At 35.4% G+C, this 19808-nt stretch overlaps 3 protein-coding genes across 3 annotated transcripts; 2 read left to right on the plus strand and 1 right to left on the minus strand.

The window, feature by feature from the left end:
- The first annotated feature begins 5263 nt into the window (after window positions 1-5263).
- On the plus strand, window positions 5264-8770 carry LOC113320521. Its single transcript, XM_026568426.1, has 7 exons — window positions 5264-5605; window positions 5705-5825; window positions 5918-6997; window positions 7235-7297; window positions 7416-7639; window positions 8171-8277; window positions 8436-8770. The coding sequence occupies exons 1-7, from the start codon at window positions 5528-5530 to the stop codon at window positions 8545-8547; spliced, it is 1785 nt and encodes a 594-aa protein (XP_026424211.1). The 5' UTR covers window positions 5264-5527; the 3' UTR covers window positions 8548-8770.
- Window positions 8771-9079: 309 nt separating this feature from the next.
- On the minus strand, window positions 9080-12903 carry LOC113320243 (U-box domain-containing protein 62-like). Its single transcript, XM_026568168.1, has 7 exons — window positions 11937-12903; window positions 11320-11401; window positions 10619-10676; window positions 10336-10424; window positions 10126-10230; window positions 9971-10041; window positions 9080-9590 (listed from the first exon to the last, which is right to left on the minus strand). The coding sequence occupies exons 1-7, from the start codon at window positions 12716-12718 to the stop codon at window positions 9467-9469; spliced, it is 1311 nt and encodes a 436-aa protein (XP_026423953.1). The 5' UTR covers window positions 12719-12903; the 3' UTR covers window positions 9080-9466.
- A 2513-nt stretch (window positions 12904-15416) lies between these two features.
- LOC113324188 lies at window positions 15417-16139 on the plus strand. Its single transcript, XM_026572512.1, has one exon. The coding sequence runs from the start codon at window positions 15417-15419 to the stop codon at window positions 16137-16139; it is 723 nt and encodes a 240-aa protein (XP_026428297.1).
- Window positions 16140-19808: the final 3669 nt, after the last annotated feature.

Here is a 19808-nt window from a genome sequence, read left to right on the forward strand (position 1 = left end):
GATTTTACTTTAAACATCTTTTATATAATTAATCTTTATAACTCAAACAAATTTCAGAAGGAACCGAGAAATATATAAATAGTAAACACGCTTATAAAATATATAGTGTATTTGATACAAAGTTACGATCATTCCACACTCGTCTCAGGTAAAAGTTTGAACATTCTAACATGTCATTTAACCTTTTATTTATTTACCAGAAGAAAAATAAAATAATTACAATTTTACAAAGTGTTGTACTTTTTTTTTTAGTTCTTCTTGTGAACATATATACTTAAAGCGGTCAAGTCTTTTTCCTTAACACTGGTAGTTTGATATTTGAACATAAGAAAAAATAGATACGAAGATGTATAATTTGATGTTAAAATTTCACTATTTTAAGATAGTGAATCCATATTCTCGGGTTTGACACGAGCATGTATTTTCTCAATTGCCTCACAGAGCGTTACTGAAGCCTTCATAATGGTGTAGCAAAAAGGGTATATCAATTAAGAGAAGTGATACATTGACAACTATCAATCTTACTAGATTGTGTAATGAACTCACGTTCATTACAAAACCATCTTATGCAACCACAATTGTTCCCCACCAATGTTCACAAACAAATTGATCGTATCACGAAGGATTTTTTTTTGGGACATGATTCTTCAGTAAAAAACTTCATCGTATGGGTTGGGATAAGTTAACCAAACCTATATCTGAACGAGGGTTATGCATAAAAAAAAGTATAGAGTATAATAAAGCACTTCTCATGAAAAGAATATGAAGCCCGCACGATCAACCTGACACCATCTATGGAAGTCTCTGGAATGAGAAATATCTTAAACAACAACCTATTCTCCTATGCAATGCTACTATACCATCTTCGTCCAGTGCATAATGGCAACTTGCATTCCTCATGCCTACCGTACAACAACTTATATTTCATCGCGTCAGAATGGTCTAACAACCCCGATCCAGGCTAATTGGATCACACACTTCCCGATCCTTGAGCGCAATGTTACGGAATCCAGACGGTAGCAGATATCATCGATCATGTTTCTCATAACCGTATACATGATAAAATAAACAACTTATCTCCTATTGCCTACCAAAGAATTGTAAACATCCAGCTCCCCCAAGATAGCCCCCATGATAGAATTATCTGGCCTCATTCGAAATCTGAAAAATACACTATGACATCTGGATACAAATGCCTAACTCAAGAAGTTAGTTAGCCGCTTACCAAATTCATATTGACCTTACTAATTTCATGAAAAATTCAAATTTTCTTGTGGAAAGCAATTAACGAAGATCTGCCGACAAACCACATGCATATGGCGAACCCCGACCTTTGCCCGAAATGCAACTCCGATCCAAAATCTGCTGCTCACTTGCTCCTACACTGCCAGGTTTCATCCTGGAACTCCCTACTCAATCGTCTCTCAGCAATTCCAAATCCCAACCAGAATTCTACAATTACCATAACTCCTCAAACAACCATTTCTCATCTCTTTCAAGAATCAACCCAAATATCAACTATTACGTCATTCTGTTTTCTTTTCAGGAAATTATGGCTAGCTAGGGATGACCTGGTATACAACCAATAGCAGAGAAATTTCGAGGAAATTTTAGATTTTAGCTAGCGCTTTAAAGCAGGAACATGAATATTCCTTGGCTATATAAGCCCTACCTCATGTACTTCCAAATGATTTACCATCTTATAATCAGTTAGCAAGCTCCAAAACAGTGACGACAATCTCAGTCGGCTAATTCACTCCTATCATGGATTGGATAAAGATCAACATTGATGGGGATGCAAGAGGGCACCCAGGTATGGTGGGTGCAGGATTCATTTGCAGGAGGCAAGAACTGTGATAGCAATTACACAATCACTAGAAATCACGACCGCTTTAATAGTTGAACCCGGGACTTGCTGCTAGCATCTAGAACCGCAAAAGAAATTCAATGGCGAAAAGTTTTAATTGATACAGATTCTGAAAATCTGTTTCGGTTCGTGACCTCTCCTGCTACACCGCCTTGGTATATCTTTGATATGATCGATGAGATAAAAAAGAGAATGAGACAGATACCACATTCTTCTATCCAACACAACTATAGAGAAGAAAATCAGGCGGCAGATGGCCCGGGCATTATGTGGCAGATGGAAGTAAGACGAAATATCTATCAATAAAATTCTGGGACCATGAAATCCCAAATTTTAGTAATCAAATTATTTTTCATGACTCTCTGGGTACTAAATATCCACGACTCTGGGTCCAAGGACATAGCTCAGTGGTATCCCATCAACTCCAGTAAGGAGGAAGTCAGGGTTTCTATCCCCACCGTAGAGGTTTGTATTTAACTAGTTGTATAGAGGGGTTTGGCAGGGTTGGGTCTAGCAGTGGGGCTAATCCAATTGGCTGGACTTGGATAGGGGTCTAGGTCCGGCTTTAACCTATCAAAAAAAAAATCCACGTGTAATTGTAGTCTAATTCTAGTTATCTAATTATTATTATTATTTTTTTTGAAGGAAAAAGGGACTAAACATAGCCCCTAGAGAAATTATATTAATAAAATGTCAACAAGTAACAAAAATTCATACATCATCAACAAAGAATAGTAAAAAATATGTTTAGTGAGAACTCCTGATATAGAAGATTTAGCACATATTGAAAGTATTGAGTACATATTCAAATAGAAAACAATAGTTTTTTGAGGGATGGTTTTGGAACTTTTTCCAACCATTTGGATAATGTCTTCAAATCTTGATGCTCCCATAGCAAGTAGTAATAAGCACATAACATCATAATCACGATTAGAACTGATAGCCATGGATCTTGTATCGAGTTGCAGAGACCTACGTCACGCTGGAGGAAATCGTCGTCAACAATATACATGAACATACCATCACATATTAACAAAGTGCCACTAAGGCTATTACATTCTTCATAGTAGGAAATACCAATTGGTCCTAAGAATAATATATTAGAGAGAGTCTAGTCCAATTGACCTAGTCAATTGTCTGTTTGGTCCTATTTGGTAATATAAATTATAGTTTGGTCCTAGGGTGATGTCATGGATGATGTAAATGACATCTTGTAGTGGCATAAATACCCTTTTGGAACCATTACATCATCCATGACGTCACCATATGATATATATAGTCAATTATCAAGAGAGAAGATATTATTTTCAGATTTATTTTCTCTCACCTCCATATTTTCAGATCTACTTTCTCTCTCCTCTTTTTTCTTCTCCTGCTGCTGCATAAACAATGAAGATTGTGTGAGTTTTAGGGTTTTGATTTTGCAGAGATGATGAATACGATTTGCAGAGATGATAAACATCATGAGTATATCAACATGATGAACAAGATGACGATTTTTTGACGAAGATTTTGCGTTTTCTCCCTGTTTTGATGTTGTTTCTGGTTGAAGATGATGATGAACACGATGAAGATGATGAAAATGATGAAGATTTATGTTGTTCTTCGTCACTACTGCTGTTATTGTTGAAGATGATGAATTTGATGAAGTTCATTCTTGAAATGAACTCTGTTTTTCTCCCTGTTTTGATGTTGTTTGTGGTTGAAGATGATGATGAACACGATGAAGATGATGAAAACGATGAAGATTTATGTTCTTCTTCGTCACTGCTGCTGCTACTGTTGAAGATGATGAATTTGATGAAGTTCATTCTTCAAAATGAACTCTGTTTTTCTCCCTGTTTTGATGCTATTGTGGTTGAAGATGATGATGAACACGATGAAGATGATGAAAACGACGAAGATTTATGTTCTTCTTCGTCACTGCTGCTGCTACTGTTGAAGATGATGAATTTGATGAACTTCATTCTTGAAATAAACTCTATTTTCTTTAGAAGATGATGATGCAAACGAATGAAGATGATGAAGATCTTGATTTTAATGATAAAGATCTTGTTATTGACGATGATAAAGAGGACGATGATTTTGATTTTGATGTTGAAGATCTTGATTTTGCTGTTGAAGATCTTTGTTACTGATGTTTGTTGCTCGTGTTAAAGATGAATTTCTGCTGTTGTTGAAGACGATGATGTTTTGCTGCTGCTGTTGAAGACGAAGAAGAAGAAGATGAAGTTGATGATGCTGCAGTTCATTTTTACGAATGAACTCTATTTTTATCAGGAGTTCATTTCTGGAATGAACTCTGGTTTATGTAGGTTTTTATCAGCAGTTCATTCTGACGAATGAACTCTGGTTTGTATATGTTTTTATCAGGAGTTCATTTCTGGAATCAACTCTGGTTTATATGTTTTTTTTATCAGGAGTTCATTTTCTGGAATGAAGTTTGGTTTATATGGATTTTTATCAGGAGTTCATTTCTGGAATGAACTCTGTTTTTTTTAGGTTTTTATACGGAGTTCATTCTGGAATGAACTCTGTTTTTTTAGGTTTTTATATGGAGTTCATTTCTGGAATGAACTCTGAGTTTTTTAGGTTTTTATATGGAGTTCATTTCTGGAATGAACTCTGGTTTTTTAGGTTTTTATATGGAGTTCATTTTCTGGAATGAACTCTGGTTTATATAAGTGATTTCTGAAAAAATAAGTAGAAATTAACAGGAGTTCATTTTGACGAATGAACTGCTACAAAAAATAAGTATAAATTAACACGGAAGGGTACTTTTGTCCATTTAATATTTTTAAATAAATATGGACTAAACAGTAAAGGCGTTTGACCAAAGGACTAAACTGACATGGGCCCACCTAAAAAAGGACCAAACGATATTTTTTCCATTCTTCATAATGATAATAGTCAGCCATTAGAAGGCGATCAAGAGAAATATATACAAAACCCGACTCTAAGATCCTGTAAAATAAGGACAGGTTTTATTGAAAGCATAAAAACTTAATTTAGATATTACCCGATTAGTATTAGAGTAAATCTAAGCAACACACAAAAATCTACTAAAAAATTAATATGTAATTAAAAATTTGTAAAACGAATTGATGAAGTAGAAGAAGAGGTAGTTTGAGTTTTTTTGGGATATTCCGTTATATGGAGAGCAAATAGAGAGAATAAATATCAATTAGTTGGCCAATACATGCTTAAAAAAATAAATTATCGAGTGCCCGATGCCCACCCGCTAGCTCAGCTTTACCACGGGGCTGATATAATAATAAAGATAACTTTGGGTTGATATATCGTGAACCAGTTGTATTCCCTATGGCGGCAAGATAAGGTACCTGAATAAAAAGAAGCGGTATTCGGAAATGAAAATCGCTCCAAATTTGAATTTGAATTAATAATTTTAAATCCCTTCAAAAAAGATCCAGTGTGATTTCTGACTCATATATATACATTTTGAATCTACACTAAGAAAAAACAAAATATCAGAAAAGAAAAAAAACTGATACTTTCAGAAACAAAAAAACGCAAACCCTTATTTGCTCAAACAAAAAAGTTAAACAAAACCCTAACCCTAATCAATAAATCCCTTTCTCGGTTGATTTTTTTTTTTCATTTCATTTCAAAAAATCTTTTTCACTCTATGTTTCACCTTTGATGAGATTAAGAAAAATGGATAATAATAAGAGAGTTAACGTAGATCCGTCCTCCGATAGCCCTAGATCTGATTCCAAGGTGTGTAAATCTTTTTTTTTTTCAGTTTTGATTTGTTTTTTGCCGTCTTTTTAATGTATTTATTTATCTGATTATCTGATTTTATTTTGTCTGCTATAGTTGGGAGAAGAGAAGCGAAAATTTCCGGGGAGCGAAGATATAGCGGGAGAGAATATAGACCACGGTCATGATAGTAAGAGAATCAAAATGCGTGATATCGAGTCAATTTTACAATCACAAGGTAATTTTACACTTTGATTTCCAAACCCTAGCTTTTTTTTTTTCCTTCCAGATGAATGATAGGATGAATTGGTCTTTTTTACTTTGTTCTAGGAAGTGGAACTCACTGTCCAGATAAAACTTCAATAAGCAAAAACGCTAAGAATCAATCTCAGTCTTCTCGTAAAGAAGAGGTGGTAGTGGTACCCAAAACTAAGGAGATCCCAAAATTTATTGATCTTACAATGGAAGAGCCCGAAAACCCATCTCCCAAAAATGTACCTTTACGTGTAGATGGTAGTAGCAGCAGCAATAAGCAAATCAAAGATTTGGACATCGGGTCTCAAGTGGGAAATGTTTTTAAGGTTGTACCTAAAAACCCTTTTCAACCATCCATTTTTAATCAGCTTAAACCTAGGGAGGATTCTGAATGTGGGAGTTCGACTGGTCCTATAGAGGAGAATGAATCACTTAGAAGGTGGAAAGAGATGAAGCAAAATGGGTTCCTCTCGTCGACGTCAACAACTGCACCTGTAGCTGTACCTCCTCCGAAACGGCGTGTAAAGAAAACTAATAATATTAAAGAAATTAAAAGTACTAATGTGAAAAGTGTGAATATGAAAACTACCAATGTGAACAGTGTTAGTATGAGAACTAGTAAATGCACTAAAAGCAGTGATGCAATGAAGAAAAGAATGGAGATTGCTAAGAAAGAAGAGATTAACAGGTTTACCAAGGTTGCAGCTCCAAGTGGATTGCTTAATGGGTTGAATCCTGGCATTATAACTCATGTAAGAAACAGTAAGCAGGTGCACTCTATAATCGAAGCCTTGGTTAGGTCTGAAAAGATTCAAAATAGTAGGAAGACTACAGGGGCTGAATTAATGAGAGAAACTAAGGATGGTAACAATCACACGGGTAGCCTTGCCAATTTTCAAGATCTAGGAGTTCCTAGTTTTAGTCTTTCCGTTGAAGATGAACTTGCACATACTTTTAATGGAAGTTCTAAGGATGCTATTTACGTTGCATATAAAAAGGTCTGCAGTGATACATCTGGCGCTTCATATTTCACCTCAGGTTCTGAAGATGACGTATTTGCAGTTAAGTTGTCTCCTTCCATGCCACCAGAATACAGTAGCCCGAACATTGAAGAGTCAGCAAGCAAAACAAGCATATCATCTCTCTCCATAAAAGGTCAGTTTCAACTGAAACATACTCTTCTTGCCTTTACACCAGTTTCTTTTCTTCAATTTAGGTTATTGGTTAGTCTTAAATCATATAGTAGGTAAAAACTATATTTTATATTTGGGTAGAGATGTTGTATTAGCAAAGACACTCTCAATTGAAAGAGAAATATAATGTTAGTAGACAATCAGAGAATTGAATGATTGAACTCTTTAAGCTTATTTGTGTTATGCCTTTATTTGTTAGCTGCTACTGTGGCTTCGCAATGGTTGGAACTTCTTTATCAAGACTTTCGAGGGCGTCTTGCGGGTAATAATCACTGATTGGCTCTTCATTTTCCCCCTCCAACTTTCTACATATCAGCAAGGATAAAAGAAAGGCTTTGTTATATTTATAAACATTGTGATGTTTTTCTTTTCATGTGCAGCAATTGAACGTAGTAAAAAGAGACTTCAATCTGTAATTCAAATTGAACTACCTCTGTTGGTCTCAAGAGAGTTTCCAAATGAGCAAGAAAATAGCATTATTTGTAGCCAATCATCATCTACCAATGAACATCATTACGCTAGAGTTAAAGACATACATCGATCAAGGTGGTCTGCGGTTTTTGATCAGATGGAAAAACAACTTTATGAAGAGGGCAAACAGCTGGTGAGTTACCATTTTATTCTTAAGCAGAAAAGTGTTTAGTTATATGGTAAACATGATAGGAGTATATTTTTACAGATTGCAAAACTGAGTTAGATTTTTTTGACCCACATATTAACTTAATAGCTCTTACACTGTGATTGGTTGGGATATAGAATTCTTAGTAACTTATCATCACCATGGGGGTCTGATTTAAGTCCCATCAACAACATTTTAGGTTTTCTGCAATGTTAGTTGTGGCCTGTGGATATACAGAAAAACTGGGGATTTTTTTCTTTCCTTCGAAGATGAAATAAGACACTTCCAGTACCGTGTTTTTGATTTCTTCTGGTACCATAAAAGCTATGCGGTTGAAGCTTAAGCTACTGTGAAACTTTCAAATATGTTGAGCCACCAAACTATTCTTATTTCTGGACTTAAAAGTTAATCTTTGTGCAATTTAAAGAATATTTCAATAGGCTATCCAAGTAATTTTGCCTTAGCATACTGTGGTTTCGAAGACTTTCTTACCGTCCTCCTGAACTTTTATTTCAGGAACGCTGGTTGAACCAAGTAAAGGAGATGCAATTGCATTGTGAGTGGGGTCTGCAGTGTGTGAATTGGCATGACTTTCAGCTACAGAAACCAGAAGATGACTCCAGGTTCATAACTGTTTCTTTAGACATGACACTCATATTTCATTCTTGGGAGCTGCTCCTCCAAAAACATGATATAGCTACGTTTTCTTTACTTGTTGTTTACTGTGTTCAGACAAAACTAAATCTGATAACTGAATTTTCTCTTCATTTGCTAAATGCAGGTTAAAGAAAGGATCGAAACCGGATAAAGAGCTATCTGTCATGGCAGCTGCAGCTTCCATTTACTCTACATGCAACTTAGTCATGGCCAAGGGAAATGTGTTCTGTCGTTAAGCTAGTCTATTATGTACACTCACTTTAACCACTTTTTAACTTTTTTGGGACCTCATGTAGTCATCTTTCATTGCCTTAATCACCTCCTATGTGTTCTGTTCTTTTCTGAACAGTCGGCCATAATCATCAATCTATTCATGTTGTATTTTTGAATAATTTGGCACTTCATTATTACAGGGGAACACTAATTTTTTGCTCTTTTTGTAATATTTTATCTTATTCCTCTCTAAGTTGTGAAAATCTTTAATCTGTCGGAATATTGTACAAGTGTTGTTGGATCAGTTCTAATTTTCACCTCAAGACTTCTCCCCAGTAGGAAAAGAATGAAGCAACACGGTGCAAAGCAGGTTAGAAGTTAGGCTGACTGCAAGTTCAGCAATGATGATTCCACTAATTGGCTGAAACTGTGAATGGTTTTCATGGTGCATGTTTTGTAGTGTCTAATTCACCCATAACCATTATTGGGCAGCAGACATTTTTACACAGACAAATCTTACAGACAAAATATCAGCACAGCCGAGAGCAGCAGCAGTAGACCAAACTATAATAGATATACATCATATATCCTCGAGCTCCATAGATTACACTGACTACAACATACTCAATTTTGGACTCTTGAACAAATATATCTTATATTAAGATCCAATTGGAGTTTCGTACAATATATGCAACCCTAACACTACAGACTTTGCTAGTAAGTAGTACAATATAGAGAAATACTTCTGATGAAATCAAATTTTCATGCTCTCAAAATTCGAGATTTGTAGAGGAATCCATCATGAGCCAGCTTGGAGTAGCTCTACTTGATACTATGTTTGCAGATGGGATTACGACAAGCCAGAGCTAAGGAATCATACTGCAACTCGACTCCCTGAATTGTGCACATACCTCACATTCAATTTTTTAAAGAACCATGAGTCTAGAGCCAACTTGGAGCAGCTTTAATTGATAGTATGTGTGAGGACGGGTTATCAGATACCCTAGCTAACGAACGATATTGCAACTTGACACTCTCCGCGTTGTCCACAGTCTTCACCACATACCTGTTAGAGGAAGACACAAATCAAACAAAAAGTAAACTAGTATTCTCTCGTTCTTTCATATTATTTTGAAATCAAATTAAACTGGTATTAGTACATCAGATTCAGAGAGGAGCACAGGAAAAAGAAAGTAAGACAAGACATTTTCTTTATTCAATCACTATACCACAAAAATTAGCTGGATTAGCTCTATGTTCTTTGAATGGTCGTATTCCATCAACAAGAAAAAACTTCAGATCCCATGGTGTTTCCCGACTATAACTATACCTTATATATGTAATTAATTCTTTTAGTATTTAGTATAAGTTTGCACATATGCTTCAATCAAAAATAGAATAATGTTTGTTGGCACATATGCCATGCACAGATTAGAGAGAACTAACCATCCGTTCAAGCATTGAGTTGTTACAACAGCTTCGCGTCCAACAAAGCGTAATGGGACTCTCTTGTTCCCCTGCATTTTATTGTGTTAGGTTACCAGTACTAAATGATAATAGTGAAAAACTATCATGGAGGCAAATACTTCTCTATATAATACCTTGATCACAACCCGGTCAGTGACAGCAAAAGGAAACTGAACACCTTTACCCCTTGAATTGTCCATTCTTTCCATGGAAAATGGATCATGGTTATTACACTTGTTCTGCATACATGAGGAAACTGAAGAATAACTGGAAGTACCATACATGAAAACACGCTAAGCAGAATATCAGTGCGGCAGATACAGAATCACGAAGAAAAGAGAAACCTGTTCAAATCTTTCTCTTCTTCTTTTGGATGCCCGTTGAGATTGCAACTCTTCTTCCCGGCGAAATGCCTGAACTGCAGAACGGAGAGCTATGGACAAACCGGAAAGTTATGTTTAGAATGAGTTGCATTTGTTGTTACAACTTTATAAATGTCCGGGTGAGAAGCAAAGTTATACCTAGTTATAAAATGTCTGCAACTTATGCCATACAACAGTGTCAAGAAAGCATGCAAGGCAGATTTAAAGTATCACTGCAGAAGCAATGTTTCAAATGGTTACTTACACAGGTTTTGTGCCACAGATTCTTCAGAAACTGATTGTGAACAAGTGTAGCAAGATTTCTGCATGGAAGCAGATGAACATATCAAAACAACAGAAAGCAGTCCAACAGAACACCCTAAGTAGAACACAGGACTTGGAAGAGAACTAATTCCAAACTTGGCTAACTTATAACATACGATCTAAATAATAAACGTATATGTAATATGCGCTCTACTTTATTCAATCTTTTTTAATAATCCAAATCTCCACAATGAGAAATAGACAGATCGCTGATTTGTAGCCATACATTAAAAGGTATTCCCTTCAAGGCCTTAAGAACCCAGAACCTCTAATTACTTTTGTTTTACCGAGCTGATTTTGGGTATGAAGTTCAAACCTAAGCTGGCCTTATACATCACGTGACATGAAGCTACAACTATGAAATTCTCGAATCTAGTAGCAGGAAGTGTCTAAATAGGCCAATATTCTGTCTGTAGATCACCCTGTCCTAGGCGGGCACAAGATATCATGAATCTTCACAAGGGAAAGAATGCCCCACATAGCAATAGCAATATTTGGCAAAACATATCATCCATGCCGTTTCAGAGCAGCCAAATCTTCAGGTTTGAGAAAGCAGTGTAAATATATCTTCCCTTAATATCAAAAGATTATATCCCAAGGTGCAGTCGGTTTGACAAAATAATCCTTGATGACAGAACTCACCGTTCTAATAACATGCTGCATGCCACCGCTTCCAAATGAGTGTCCACAAGGCAATATCACGGCATCATCCATCAGGGATCCACTACATAAACAGAATGCAGACAAGCTATTAGTACCATGATTATTAAACTGAATAGCTAGATTCAGATATGCTGCTAGAAAAGCTCCTTCAAAGTTCTTCGTTATGGCAACCCATGCAAAATGTCTCTGATTCACAAGGAGGTACTTATATAAACTAACCAAAAATGATAAGGGTACATGTGCCAGCATCCAAAACCTATACAATGCGCCAGACAACTCAGACCTGAGTATGAAATGCGCCTAAACATGGACATACTTGTCTCAGTAACATCGACCTTATTTTTAGTTATTATTGTACTACTTGGATCGTCGAGCATAAGGCATCAACCTAGAATGATAAATTATACCGGTGTACAACTAAATTATACACACAAACAACATCTGGAATTATTCTCTGCAAATACATGCTGAAATGCCATAAGTACCCGTAAGTGTCCGAACATTTGTGCATCGAGTTGACACGGCGAAAATCTAGAAAACCAGTGCCTGGTTGCGTAAAATATAAATGAACATCATACAAGCATTAATGCACTTACGTCAAAGGATCCGAAAGAATCGCCCTTAAAGACTCCCCTGATTCTTTTGACATAGAAACATCATTCCTACCACTAAACCCACAACCATTTTCTCCTCCTTCTGTAACCTTATGAACCATATTCCCACCTTCTGTTCCTTGTATAAATTGTGAATAGTAATTATCAGGTACTGCAATTGTAATCGCATTATCGTATACGCCGCAAACCCTTCCTTGATGTTGATGTTGTTCTTCACTTGAACAACTTCCTCTATTATTATTCCCACTCTGAATATGATCTTTCACTAACATTCCTTTACTTAACCCTAAATTACCAAAAAAGGAATGGTGTTCTTGTAAATTACTCCTCTCATTACATATCTTCTCTGAACTACTATCTACACTACCACTACTATTGTTGTTCATCTTCTTCTTCTTCTTCTTCTTCTTATCATCATCCTCCTCTACTACTAAACCCTCAATTTCACCATCCCCTTCATCCTCATCCTCTTCATCTTCATCATCATCATCATCTTCTGAACCATCATTCGAATTATCATAAACACTTGGACGAAACTCCATACTCTGAGTTCGAAAAAAAGGTTCTTTTTCGATTTTTTCATCAATAAAATTATTCAATCCTCTGGTTTTGTTACCATCATCAACAGCTTCAGTTCTTCGTTGTGGTATTTCTTGAGAAGTAGCAGCTGTAGTTGGTGTAGTAGAACAATTGAACTGTAAAGTTACATCATTAAACAATGAATTTAATCCATTTTCCATCCTTTGAATTGGAACCAAATTCATGAATCCTCTTAAGAACACTAATTCAACATCAGAATCTCCAAGAAAAAACTCGATTGGAAGGTGAAATGATCACTACAATGAGTTTTTTTACCACCGGAGCTGAGATATTGTAGATGAATATAAGTGTTTGGAAGTGAAGGTGTATTTCCAGGGAAAATCAAAGTAAAAATTAGGGCAACAAAGAAGAAGTAACGGCCGTTTCTAATTTTAACTGTCAACCCACTTTTTTTTTCTCTTTCCTCTCTTTTGAAGAGTAAAGTGAAGTGACGAGCATTGGGTCCCACAAATATTACCACGGTCCACGACACATTTCGGTTCTTGAGGCCGACCTTCATTTTGCATATTCGCACTAATCCGGTAAGAGCAAGCACTACGGTCTATGGCCAAGCATTTTTTGACTGCATAATTTAGATTTGCACTAGATTGGAAGACTATAAGACGTAGCCTCCGGCACTAGCTGGATCTGATCATGGAACATTAGCCCGATAAGTTTTATCTTGTTTATTCTTTCTTTGTTTCATTTTCTCAATTTTTCTAGTTTTCGACTTTTGTGTTTATGTTTTCCCAAGATCCCTAATTTTCACAATATTTTTGTTTAAAACTGCGATTTAATGGTTTTTTAATTTTTCAGGGCCTCATATATTCATCTTTATCATGAGAAACATTTAGTGTTCGACTGTTGTATTCTACACCATTTTCGTTCTTACTATAGTATTATTCCGGTCACAACAAGTATTATTGTCATTGCCAAAAGCAGTATTGCAAGCCATCAAAGTCAGGATGGCTCTATATCACGTATATGATTTAAATGATATCCCCATACAAGGCTGGTTCAATTAAATGAAGACGATTCAAGTCGAGGAGAAGAAGAAGACAAATTTGAATTCAATTTTTTCAAACTTTACCCATATCAACCCCCTAATTTTTAGGAGGACAAATTCTTAGGCGGAAATCTCGCAGTAAAAAATCATCCAATTCAACGCTCAGCAAATTTTCTATATTTTCTCAATAATCTTCTTTCCCCATTTTACAAGATAAATATTATCTCCTAATAACTATATTTAGTTATTCCAGTGGTTATAATACTATTTATAAGGAGCATTTTTTTTGTTATCAGTCTTTATTTTGTGATAAACCCTTTTACTCAAGAACTCATCAACCACCTATGGCTTCATCTTCTAATTCCCAAGTTTCAGCTATCACAAACAAAATGCAAAATGCAAAAATCAGAGAGATCTTTCTAAAACAAAATGCTATAAGAAGAGTTGTTCAAGCAAAAACAATTATTTCTGAAGCTTATGATGAAGAGCGCACAACACTTATAAGAAAGATTTCCACAAATGCTCCTATTGAAACAGATGTCATCAAAAAAGATGTCAAATCTATTACAGAACTAAATAAATAAGACGTCTTGATAGAAACATATTTCTTTTCAAGTTCAACACAGTAGAAGTTATGAATGCAGTTTTGAAGAAGGGACCATGGAATCTTCTTAAGTCCCACTTAAACCTGAAGAAATATGATGCAACAATTGCGGTGAAAGATTGGGTCTTTGACGAACAAGAATGAACTGTTCAATTTCAGCATATTCTTCTGGAGCATCACTCGTTGGCTGTCGTGAATGAAACAATAGAGGAGCTGGGTACCAAGATCTCGACTGATCCGGAAGACTAAAACCTACTTATGGCATTACGATTTCTGCGAGAATCAGAATCAAGTTATCCAAACCTCTCCATATAGGTGGATGGTGGAATACTGCTGCAGGGGGTCAAACTTGGATTTGATTTCATTGGGAAAGACAACGGCATAGTCTTTTCCCAAAATGTTTTACAATTGACCACAATGATGAGGAATGCCCAAATACAACTGAAGATTTAATGATCAGAAGGTTCAAAAATGAACAATATATAAACTATATTCATGAATTAGCCAAGTCCTATGGAATCGAGATTATAGAAGATTTGGGTCTTTTGCTGGAAAAGATTTGTGAAGCAAGCTTGAAGCTGCAGGAATCTAAGACTGAAGATGAAGAAGCTAGCAGAAGCCACAAGAGAACCAGGGTAGAGGAAAGAAATATCATGAAAAGTAATACTGAAAATCCACCTAGCTCTAACGACTTTAATGGTATGGAACATGACATGACTGAAGAAGGAAGAGCTGATGCAAGGGAGAATTCTCATGAGATGAATGAGGCCATGGATCCTTTGGTAATATCCTCTCTTCTATACACTGATTCTTTATTTACTTTCTTTTCTTTATTTTCTGTTATTCTTAGAAACCCTTTTTACAATAATTTTTTGTTTAGCTTTTCCGGAATAGACCCTATTAATTGCTGCCATAAGAACTTGCGTATCAAGTTTCTCTTCCAACTGTTAGATGCTATAAAACCCTATCACAATAACTTGAGTATCAAGTTATCGAATTTTCTGGTTTTTATTAAGATGAAACTAATCAGTTGGAACTGTCAAGGATTCCTAGGTAAAGCTATTAGAGATCATCGAAACCACTTAAATAGCTTGCATTCTCCAGATATTGTTTTCCTTTGTGAAACTAAAATCAATGATGATATAATTATTCAGTTGACAAACTTTCTTGGTCTTCCAAATAAATGTTTTGTGCCCTCCGTTGGTCAAGCTGGAGGATCATCCTTCTTTGGAAGGATGGTTTTAAGTTAGAAATTCTAAATTCTTCTGAAAAAATGATTCATGCGTTAGTAAATAACGATCCTGTCTTAGGTGATTGGTTTCTTTCTTGTGTGTATGGTTCTCCCTATATAGATGAACAACCAGAAAAATGGAAATACATTAAGAATCTCAGCTCTTCTGTTTTCATTCCTTGGGTTCTTATAGGTGATTTAAACATAACCATGAATAGTTCTGATAGAAATACCAATGTAAACTCTACTCCCTCAGAAGTTCTAGATTATATTAGACAATCTGACTTGCAAGACATGGGGTTTATTGGAAATCAATTTACTAGGACTAGAAACAGTCATGGAACAGGAAAAATAAAGTCTAGATTAGACAAAGCCCTAGTTAATAGTGATTGGTTAATCAATTATCCTGACTCTACTCTTAAACATCTTACTCGATTAGGACCAGATCATGTGCTTATTATGCTATCTTTATACTCTACTGTTGGTAGAACTAGTAGAAGTTGGAAATTCTTTGAACATTGGCTTAGTAATGACTCATGTGAAAATGAAATAAAAAATGCTTGGAGTTCTAACATTTCAGGTTCTCATGCTTATATTCTGACTGACAAACAAGCAAACACTAGGAATCTATTATCAAAGTGGAGTAAGATTACTTTTGGTCATATCCAGAACAAAATCTCTGAGTTACAACAGGATTTATCCATTCTTCAAAAAGTTGATATACAAGGAAATCTTACTTCTCAAGTCTTACTTCTGGAGAATTAAATTCATGTTCTTAATGAAGCTCAAGCTAGCTCTAACAGACATAAAGCTAGAGACAAATTTTATAATGACATGGACAAGAATGCTAAATATTTTCATATCAGAGCCAATCATATAATAATTAGAAACAAAATTGATTCTTTACAAGATCCAACTGGAAATTGGTGCCAAGATAGACTCTCTATGGAGCAGCTGCTTGTCTCTCATTTTAAAAATATTAGTTCTACTTCAAATCCACCTGACAGTTTTCAGTTTCTTCAGCATAATCCTACAGTTATAAGTCAGCAAGATAATGATGAGTTAGTCTCCATCCCAAGTGATCAAGAAATTCATTATGCTTTAATGACAATGGATCAATGGACTTCTCCAGGGCCGGACGGTTTTCCTCCAGGATTTTATCAATCACAATGGAAGGTTGTAGGTGAAGATGTGTGCAAAATGGTTAAAGCATTCTTTCATTCAAGTTTTTTTCTAAAAAAAACTAAATAACACCAGAGTTACCTTGATACCTAAAATTATTTCTCCTCAAAATCCTGAAGATTTTCGTCCAATTGCACTGTGCAATACACTGTACAAGATTATATCAAAGATTATATCAAAGATTATAACTCTTAGACTAAAGAAGCACATGATCAATATTATCTCTCAAATGCAATCAGCTTACGTTCCTGGCATATTGATATCTGAAAACATTTGTATGGTGCAAGAACTTGTTCAAGCTATGAAAAAGAAGAAAGGGAGGGTTGGTCACTTGGCTTTAAAAATTGATATGTCAAAGGCGTTTGACAGACTAGAATGGACTTTCTTGATGGATCAATGGACTTCTCCAGGGTCGGACGGTTTTCCTCCAGGATTTTATCAATCACAATGGAAGGTTGTAGGTGAAGATGTGTGCAAAATGGTTAAAGCATTCTTTCATTCAGGTTTTTTTCTAAAAAAAACTAAATAACACCAGAGTTACCTTGATACCTAAAATTATTTCTCCTCAAAAGCCTGAAGATTTTCGTCCAATTGCACTGTGCAATACACTGTACAAGATAATCTCAAAGATTATAGATCTTAGACTAAAGAAGCACATGAGCAACATTATCTCTCCAATGCAATCAGCTTACGTTCCTGGCATATTGATATCTGAAAACATTTGTATGGTGCAAGAACTTGTTCAAGCTATGAAAAATAAGAAAGGGAGGGTTGATCACTTGGCTTTAAAAATTGATATGTCAAAGGCGTTTGACAGACTAAAATGGACTTTCTTGATAGATGTGTTAAAAAAAATTGGTTTCTACAACAAATTCTGTCAACTCATTCTTGAGTATATCTCAACCACTCAAGTGGAGATCATGATAAATGGTATTCCATCAGCTCATTTCAATAATTCAAGAGGAATTAGACAAGGGGATCCACTTTCCCCTTATCTTTTTATTCTTGTTATGAAAGCTTTTTCAAGAGAGTTAAATCACCTAGAAGAAACAAGACAAATAACAGGCATGAAAATCTCAAGATCGGCTCCAAAAATCAATCACCTACTGTTTGCAGATGATTTCTTACTTTTTTGTAAGGAAAATCTCACCCAGACAAAAAGACTAATGCAACTAATTGAGGATTTCAGTATTTTCTCGGGCCAACTTATAAACTTCAATAACTCTGCAGTCTACTTCAGCAAAAATATGAGTCCAAGTCGTTATCAAGTGATTTCAGGCATTCTACAAGCCAGGTAAATGAACTTAAATGAGGAAAAGTACTTAGGCTTACCATTTTTTGTAGGAAGAAACAGGAAATTCCTTTCTCTGTACTGGTGGATAAAATGGATACAAGACTGACAAAATGGAGTTGTATTAATATGTCTGATGCTGGCAGATCAGTTATGGTAAGAAATGTAGCAAACGCAATTCCAATTCACCATATGACAAGCTTCAAGCTCCCAGATGCAACTATTAAAAAGATGAACTCTTCTCAACAAATTTTTTGGAGAAAAAAGAAATCAAATAAAGGTAAACAACTTGTAACTTGGAAAAATGTGAACACACCAAAAGAAGAGGGTGAATTAGGTTTTAGAGATCTTAATTTGTTCAACATAGCTCTTTTAGCAAAATCTGCGTGGGAATTATGCACAGGCAACACATCTATTTGTGCAAAATCTCTGCAAGCCAATTATTTTCCAGATGGGAAGATCTTTAACATTGAGAAGAAGGCAAACACCACTTGGTCTTGGACAAACATCAACTCTGAGCTTCCTTTTATTAACAGACATAGCTGCTGGTGCGTGGGTAATGGGAAGTCAATCCTAATATGGGAACAAAAATGGATTCTGGGTCTGAATGAGACACCAGTTCCTAAAGCTGGTACTGTTAATCATCTCCAATACAAGTATGTTCATCAACTCTTCTCTACAGATTCTTCCAGATGGAATTATGATCTAGTTTACTCTCTGTTTGAAGCTCAAACTGCATATCTTATTCTCAGAATTACTATCCACCCAAGTTATGAGGATAAAATGATGTGGACTCTTGAGAAAAATGGCTCTTTCTATGTTAAGTTAGCCTATAAAAAGATGTTTGAAGAACAAAATACAAATACTTTTATTTCTACTAGGATGAAAAGTATTTACAAAAGACTTTGGAAGCTGCCACTTCTCCCAAAAATTAATCAGTTTTTGTGGAAGTGTGCAAAAGACATTCTTCCATCCAGAGACAAGCTTACTCATATTATTCTTAATGGTGATTATAGTTGTCCTTTTTGTGATAAAGGAATAGAAACTTCTTCTCATTGCATATTGGAGTGCTCATTTGTTAAGTCAGTTTGGTTTGCAGTACTGTGTATACACTTTCAGCAAAATACCAATCTTACGGACTGGATTTGTACCTGTTTTGACAATATGCTAAAAGGTTTATTTCAAGAGGAGTTAATCTTTATCTTTTCTTTTTTTCTGAATCACATGAATTATTATTGAAAATAACATAAGGAATAGAAACTTCTTCTCATTGCATATTGGAGTGCTCCTTTGTTAAGTCAGTTTGGTTTGCAGTGATGAGTATACACTTTCAGCAAAATACCAATCTTACGGACTGGATTTGTAGCTGTTTTGACAATATGCTAAAAGGTTTATTTCAAGAGGAGTTAATCTTTTTTTTTCTTTCTGAATCACATGAATTATTATTGAAAATAACAGAAGTTTACATCAAAAAATTCAAATGAGGCCTAAAAGAAAAAACAGATACAACTGACACCCCACTAAGCCCAATAACAACCCACAACAATCAACTAAATCTGTAATAACATACATTGGGCATTTCAACTCTAACAAGAGAAGAAGGTCTACCAATGCAAATTTGTCTTTCACCTGGAGTTAAGGAGGCACCCTTTTTTGCAATTCCATCTGCTGAAAAGTTCACTTCCCTGTAGCAATGTAAGTACCTGATTTGAGATAGTTTCCTCACTGCATTTTTCCATCTTCCTCTAATAAACCATCGTACTTTCATTTGAGTAAAGTCATTCACCACAGTTTTTGAATCAGAAACTATCATAATCTTCTGTTTACCCCATTCAATTGCCAATTCTATGGCACATATAACAGCATATATTTCTGCTAAGTAGTTAGTAGCAACTCCAATTCCACCAGTTAAGGTGCCAAGTACCTGACATCGATTATCTCTGACTATCACTCCAAATCCT

Source organism: Papaver somniferum, chromosome 11 (genome assembly GCF_003573695.1).
Source record: "Papaver somniferum cultivar HN1 chromosome 11, ASM357369v1, whole genome shotgun sequence".
Classification (NCBI taxonomy): Eukaryota; Viridiplantae; Streptophyta; class Magnoliopsida; order Ranunculales; family Papaveraceae; genus Papaver; species Papaver somniferum.